We start from the raw sequence: 7,252 nt of genomic DNA on the forward strand, positions 1-7,252 counted from the left end.
TTATTCCCCATTGTTTTATGAAGGCCAGGAGAGAAGGAAGCATATTCCAGGTGGTAAGAGGGAATGTCCTGAGATGACGAGGAGGAATGTCTAGCTTTCGGTCCGGCACTAATAACACAGTGTTGACCGCTTCCTGTCCGTCCTCGTGCCACGCGCTTTATATCGAGTGGCTCAGAGAAGCCTCGAGAGGCTATTGGGTAAGGTCATTATACTCATTTTATGGTAAAGGAAACTAAGGTACAGATCAAGGGCCCGCCGACGGAGCTGGGCAGACGGAATCAGTGCTGCGTTTTTACCATCCGACGTCGACCACGACACCTCCGCCCACACGTGAGAGCCGAAGCCGCCGCGCCGCCCCGCTCGCTCGGTGGGGAGCTTGAAACGCTGTCCCGCAATTGCCCGTCGTCACTTCCGGAGTCGCGCAGCCCAGCGGAAGCCGGAGCAGCTGCTCCCGCCCCTGGCCGGAAGTCGTAGGTGCATTCTAGGAAGCGTTTCATTTATAAGCCCAGCCACTAGCATTACGAAAATATAGCTTAAGTGAAAAGGGATGGATCTTGAATATTACAGAGCTCTAAACCATTGAGAAGCAGTGTAAATAAAGTTTTGTGCGGCTTTTAGCAGGAATCGGGGTTAGCACGATCTCGGCGGTTCCCCGATGCTAAGAGGACCCTTACTCTCCGGGTCGTGAGCTATAGAAAAGCCGACTCTATGGTCAAGTAAGCATAGAGCGGTTTCTCTCTTCCCCACGTGGTAGGACTGCGCATGAGCAGTAGCCGCTGCCTTGGGAAGATGGCAGAAGACGAGTGAGTATTTGGGGCTTGAATCTGTGGAGAGGATCCTTGAGCATCCGGTGCCAGCCACGGTGTTTATTTCCCGGTCGCGGGAATTAAGGATACTTGCGGACTGGAGGGAGATACTAGAAAAGTCTCCAGATTACAGAGGGTGGGGGTGAAGAGTGAGGAGCCGTAGGGTGCGGGCGGGTGGAGGCGGCCGTTCAAGTTCGGGTTACCTGGAGGGGCGAGGATTGACTTCCAGGCCGCGAGCTGGAGAGTGCCGGAATTGTGTTCACGCAGCCTGACTTAGGTATTCCCGCTACAGATGGGTCTGCACCCGCCCCGACCCTACAGGGTTTTACTAGGATGTCGTCGCTTCTAGTGTTTATAAAAGGCTGTGTCAGTAAAAGCTACATTGACATTACGAAGAACGGTAGCCAAAGGATTCATGGTTTTTTAACGCTTCGGGCCGAGGGAATGTTAAGGGTCCACTTTGAGGACTGGAGTCAGAAATCACAGGTTTCAGGAGCGTCTCGGTTTTTAGGAATTTGAAGACTAATGTTTCCCGAAGCCTAGGAAATGGTTTGGAAATCCATTCAAGTATTTCTTAAGTATTGTCTCTGATCTCAATTTTCTGTATCAGGCAAAGAAAAAAGATCCCTTTGGTTCCAGAAAATCTCCTGAAAAAGAGGAAGGCTTATCAGGCCCTCAAAGCCACCGAGGCAAAGCGGGCACTTTTGGAAAAGAAGGAGGTAATGGCAAGGAACCGGGAGGATGGGATTAGAATTTGTATTTGGTGGTTTTTATCCCGCACGGATTAAACTAGATTTGGTATTAACCCCCCCCCCCCAATCGGTTCAGCTGTACCAGGTATATGGTTCATGTCTTCATTTAGCAAATATTTATCAAACACTTTGAGCGGGCAAAATACTGGAGTAGTTTGTTAAGGAAAACGTGTTTTTTTTAATGTACCAATTTTGCTGCTTGCTAAATGTTTTGGGGTAAATACATATTTTGGAGGCAGGGAACAAAACAAACTTATCCTTGTTTTGTACTTTGTGATGCTTAAATGTTAGGTTCCATAAACGCTTGTCCGGAAACAATGGCTAACAGCATGTGAACGAATTTATTTATCAGGGACTTTTCCCAGTATTTCCCACGTTTTCTCAACTACACCTTTCCTTGTGTATCTCACTTTTTCCTTTATATAAAAATAAAGGCATTTGTTTGCTCCCCTGTGCAGAACATAGGGGGAAATAAGCTCTGTTAGTAGTGACTGACCCATTACTGTTGTGGAAGTAAAGGTGACGGGACACAAAATGGTGATGGTGGTCTCCCTCTTTGTAGCGGAGGAAAGGAAAAGATTTCAAGTTTAAGCGACTGGAATGGTTCCTACACGATGCCTGGCGGCAACAACGTGACACAGTGCGCCTCAGACGACTAGAAGTGAAACCTCATGGTTTGGAAGTGCCAGATGAACATTCCCTGGCCTTTGTTGTACGCATCCAAAGGTAGGTAACTTGCCAGGTTACATGAGGTTGGGGCAAGCCACTAAGGCAAGTAGTGCTAGGAATTTAGGGTTGAGCATAGCACAGGTTTTGTCTTCAAGGTTAAGGAAACTGATCCTAGGCAAACAGACATGAAAATACAGTGTTATGAGAGTCGGGTGCTGGATTGGTGGGGGTGCAGTGTGTGTACTGGTTGAGGATACTCTTCTAAAGCAGGAGCTTGAAGCTGAGGCTTGCAGACATGTAAGGAGTTCTTCACCAATGTTAGGGAAAGGCTGTCCAACATAGATGCAGAAAGTCCTGAAGTGGGGAAATCTTTCTAGGAACTGAACCAAGGTCAAGTGGATGGAGCATAGTCAGTGCTAGGGAGAGTGAATTGAAAAGCTTTTTACACATCTAGTGGTATATTCCTTACCCGTTCCTACCTGCCTATATAACTGCCTCTCCCTATTTCCCCTACCCAATCACCCAAATCAGAAACCTATGGGTTTTAAGTATTTATGAGCCCTGCTTAGTAGCCCTCCTACCACTGCCAATAGTCTCTTTCCTGGACTATCAGATTAGCTTTCTAACTTAGTTTCTTTGCCTCTGGTGTCACACTCTCAGATCTGACCTCTGTACCAAAAAAGAAACCTGTCTTTGTCTTCTTTACTTAACGTTTTCCATACTTTTTACTGCCCACAGAAGCAAGTCCAGTTTCCTTAGCTAGATGTACATTGCCTTACACCCTCACACAGACACACCACAAATTCAGGGGCCACCCCTTTTCCCATAGCACCTCAAGCATTGCTCCACATTGTGTGGAAATGATCTGCTTTTGTAGCTGCCTCCTCCACTGAACTCTGTAAGGCACTGTCTGTGTGTTCCTCTGGGTGTCCAGTAGCGGCACACATCTCAGAGGTGCTTGCTGGGCTCACAAACAGAATGGAGGCTGACTTCCTCTGCTGTTCATTTCAGGATTAATGGGGTGAGTTTAATGGTACAAAGGACCATTGCAAGGCTTCGCCTGAAGAAGATTTTCAGTGGTGTCTTTGTCAAAGTGACCCCCCAGACCATAAAAATGCTACGTGTAGTGGAACCTTACGTGACCTGGGGGTAAGTATGGCTTTTGTGTTTGTGTGGATCCACATTAGATTGTATTTGACCACGTTGAGAATGTTAGGGTGCAGAGGGTACTGTTCTCCAAGGCTCCTGTTTTGTGTTAAAAGAGCATTTTGTTGTGACAAGCAGTGGCCAGCCATAAGAACCTTGGACTGGAGAGCAGGAGACATCAGTGCTGCTGGGAATGTTCCGTGAACAGTACCTTGGCAGGACTTATTCCTCTGTAGGCCACGGCTGAGCAAGATGGGTAGAGAGAAACTAAGTCTTGGATTCTTGAAGGACAACTAGGAGCAGTGCTTGTGTAAGAGTAGTATTCCTTCAAATGTTAAAACCCAGCAGAGCCTTGGATTTGATTTCAAACTCTTGCACCATCCTGAGTAGAGGGTCACCTAAGGCCAAAGTCCTAGACTGTAAGCCAGGACTTATTTTAGTTTTGCCTGGGAAATAAGTTTTTTGCCTGGTAACATTCATATCCATAAATTTCAATTTCTTATTGTGTGGTCAGCCCACTCTGGTTTTTTACCCCTCCTTCACTGTGCATTCCCTAGCATCCTAGCTGCGGTGATTGCAGGACGCAGTGGTGAGGGGAAGAGTAGTTGGGAGAACCTGTCCTTAGCCAGGCCGCAGAACTGAGTGGCAGTGTGCCAGCGGGGAGCTAAGGCTGTACTTCATTCTGCTCACATAGATTTCCAAATCTTAAATCTGTCCGGGAACTCATCTTGAAACGTGGACAAGCCAAGGTCAAGAATAAAATCATCCCTTTGACAGACAACACAGTGATCGAAGAGCACCTGGGTGAGTATTGCATCTTAGGAATCAGTTTGGGCAAAAAGCAAGGACCTTTGGTGTTCCTGGTGTGGGGTCTAGGTTATATTCTTCTTGAGATCCCAGGAATCTTCCAGAGTCCCCAGCTCTGGCATATGAGAGCCTCTCAGTATGTGCTGGCGAAATGTTGAATAAAGGGAACTGCCCTTGTGTTTCTTAGGGAAGTTTGGTGTCATTTGCTTGGAAGACCTCATTCATGAAATCGCCTTTCCGGGGAAGAATTTCCAGGGGATCTCAGAATTCTTGTGCCCTTTCCATCTCTCGGTGGCCCGCCACGCTCCCAAGAATAGAGTAGGCTTCCTCAAGGAGGTGGGTTCACCTGGCTATCGAGGTGACCGCATCAATCAGCTCATCCGGCAGCTGAACTAAACCCAGGTGAGAGGGCTGCAAACTGCCCGTGGGCTGACTTTACATGGGCTACACCTTGCCACTTAAAAAATTATTTTTGCATTTACCACTATTTGAAAGGAACTTTGGCCAGGGGGTGGGGGGCTGGTATTTACAAGTCTAGTGGGTGGAGACATGCTTGGAAGGGTGAATGCCTGGTTAGGACATGGGACTGTGTATTCTAAGAGTTACAGGCTGGAAAAGGTTGAGCAATTAAAAAATCTCTGTATTGGTGTGGTTATTGAGCTGGATGTGGGGAGAGAATAGTATTAACCAGAAAGGATTCGAAGATTAAATTATTTTGTTGAAGGAATCTTAACTCTGAAATTGCTCTTTATTGTGGTTACTACAGTGCTCTTAGGTGCCAAGTCACAATTAATTTGTATTAACAAAATTGTGTTTTCCTTCCTCCCAGAATATCTGAAAGGACAATCCATTGGAAGCGTGTGTTTTTGTTTTTTGGAATTATCCAGTATCTTCAAAGATTTTTTTTTTCTGCTATATCTTCAGAAACTGGAGGGGAAGGGTCGGGGACAAGATGATGATGTTCCTAGCAGATACTTCTCACCACAGCCCACTTCCAAAGGAAAAGTCCAGTGTGTTTTCCACATTGGCCACTGCTGCCACCGCTGAAATCAGCAGAGGACTCATGCCATGGAGGAGGGATCCTGCTTCATCACATCTTCTATCCAGGGGTTCAGTATTGATGAATGGGTGCCAAGCATGAATGCAAGACGTCAGTGGGCCAAGTCCAGAGTCATACTTGAACCTGGGGGTTCCTAAGGCCTTGTTTTAGAAAGAACTTGAAATACATTTTCAAGAGCACAACAGTGCTCAGTTGTCTGTGTTGTGAGCCCATGTTCCAACTTTTCAGTGACAGCTTTGCCAAGCTCTCAGGCTTGGCTGGCTCCAAATGTATCTGGTGGCTTCCTTACCCTAGCTCAGGATTCAAACCTATTCTTGAACCTGTGAGAAGGGAAGGACCATTTCTCCAGGAAAGCATGCATGCACTCCAGTTTTTGCTTGGGAGTTTAGGGCGTTCATGTTCTTAGAGACCCATACACCTTATGTGAGAGAGTCCTGCCTATCAGGATTGGTTACCCAGGCCCTGGCCTTGCTAATCTGGTTCCGTGTCCCGTGGAAGACCAGAGCTTACCAAGACAGCTTCTCCCCTTCAAAGCTAATGGGTGTTTCATATTAACATAGTGGTAGAGCCCTAGCTGGCTTGGCTCAGTGGTTAGAGCATTGGCCCATGACTGAAGGTTCTCAGGTTTGATTCTGGTAGAGGGATTGTACTTCGGTTGCAGGCTCCATCCTGGCCCGGTTGGGGCACATGTGGGAGGCAACCAATTGATGTCTCTCTCATCAGTGTTTCTCTCCCACTCTGAAGAGCAATGGAAAAAATATCCAGGAGCACGTACCTCGGCTGCAGGCTTGGCCCCGGTCGGGGTGTGAGCGGGAGGCAACCAGGTGATATGTCTCTCACATCGATGTTTCTCCCCCTTCCACTCTGAAAAATGGAAAAAACATCCCTGGGTGAAGATAAGAGCACAGTGGTTGAGTGTGAGCCCGTCTTTCACTAGGAGTTACCCACTGCTTATTTCTGCTGTGCTTTAGGATGGAATCTTTTTGTTTCCCTGATGATCAGTCCTCTGCTTTAAGAACCCAAGTCAGGAAAGAACCATTTTCTTGGCTTGGCATGGATGAAATTGGCACTATTTGGTCTTTTAGGCCCTGAGCAAGCTTAGACCTTCCCTTGCCTATTGTAGACTGCTGGCTGCTCCCGAAATCCTGCTCTCAGTCCTGCTGGTAATGCTGTAATAGACCAACACTGGGGCTCCTGGGACATGACACTTGAAAGGGGTCTGATCCTGCTTGTGTTGACAGTGTCTAGCCCTAAGTAAGTCATCTCTCTATTTTGTCACTCGGTTGCCTCAACCTGCCATCTAGGCAGTTGGGGGCGGGGGTGCCAGGCCCAGGTTGATACTTGAAAATATGCTTAGCCGTTGTGTTGCCTGGTCCCTTAAGCTCAGCTTTGCTGCAGTTTTGGCTCATGGGGCCCTCAAACATAGCTGTGAGTTGAGTTAGCAGTATAGCGATGCCTTAAAATGTGCCAGGTTATGAGGTAATTAATTAGGTTGGTTGTCTCAGTAGTTAACCTGCCAAGAATAGATGTTCCTCTTACCCTGTACAGCATTGTGCAATCACAATGATTAAAGTGATTTGCCAAAAAGTCATGGGTATATGCACAACCCAAGGACACAGACAGTGGTGGGGAGGGGGATGGGACAGGGTGGAATGGGTCATTGGGGAGAAAAAGGGACATCTGTAATATTTTTAAAATAAAATTTTTTTAAAATATCATGGGTTAAGAGCCATTGTGTGGAAGCCCAGGATTTATCCCGGATCTGTCAACTAAATAGGGGAGTAATGTTCCCACTCTTGCCTATAAAATGAGGCTAGTGTGGTCTAGCCTGTCTGCCTCACATGGTGGTTAACAGGATTAAGCAAAATAAGTTTTTGACTTAGAATTCTATATAAATAAGAGGTTATGAAAATTACGCATTTCTGTATCGCCAGCTATGGTTTACCAGTAATTCCCTGAACAAGTGGGACTGCCCTTATTTCAGGGTAGGTGCGAGAGCCGCCTGGCCTGTT

The 7,252-nt window shown here is 46.9% G+C and overlaps 1 protein-coding gene across 2 annotated transcripts; it reads left to right on the forward strand.

Annotated features, from left to right (window-relative positions):
* The first annotated feature begins 468 nt into the window (after positions 1-468).
* Positions 469-6,955, forward strand: RPL7L1 (ribosomal protein L7 like 1). 2 transcript variants are annotated; one of them, XM_081141224.1, is made up of 7 exons: positions 469-803; positions 1,417-1,525; positions 2,121-2,284; positions 3,239-3,376; positions 4,068-4,177; positions 4,368-4,582; positions 5,010-6,955. In XM_081141224.1, the coding sequence occupies exons 1-6, from the start codon at positions 763-765 to the stop codon at positions 4,574-4,576; spliced, it is 771 nt and encodes a 256-aa protein (XP_080997350.1). In that variant the 5' UTR covers positions 469-762; the 3' UTR covers positions 4,577-4,582; positions 5,010-6,955. The 2 variants fall into 2 exon arrangements, with proteins under 2 accessions (XP_080997350.1, XP_080997351.1); XM_081141225.1 differs by lacking the exon at positions 3,239-3,376 and having other exon boundaries at positions 484-803.
* The last annotated feature ends 297 nt before the right edge of the window (positions 6,956-7,252 follow it).

The sequence above is a fragment of the Miniopterus schreibersii genome (assembly GCF_964146895.1).
Source record: "Miniopterus schreibersii genome assembly, chromosome: 6".
NCBI lineage: Eukaryota > Metazoa > Chordata > Mammalia > Chiroptera > Miniopteridae > Miniopterus > Miniopterus schreibersii.

Bases quoted from the DNA above. Each gene is read 5' to 3' on its own strand.
- RPL7L1 (XM_081141224.1), top strand. From the start codon at position 763: ATGAGCAGTAGCCGCTGCCTTGGGAAGATGGCAGAAGACGA. The intron at 1,526-2,120 runs GTAATGGCAAGG...CCCTCTTTGTAG, and splicing joins CACTTTTGGAAAAGAAGGAG to CGGAGGAAAGGAAAAGATTT. The intron at 4,178-4,367 runs GTGAGTATTGCA...TGTGTTTCTTAG, and splicing joins AGTGATCGAAGAGCACCTGG to GGAAGTTTGGTGTCATTTGC.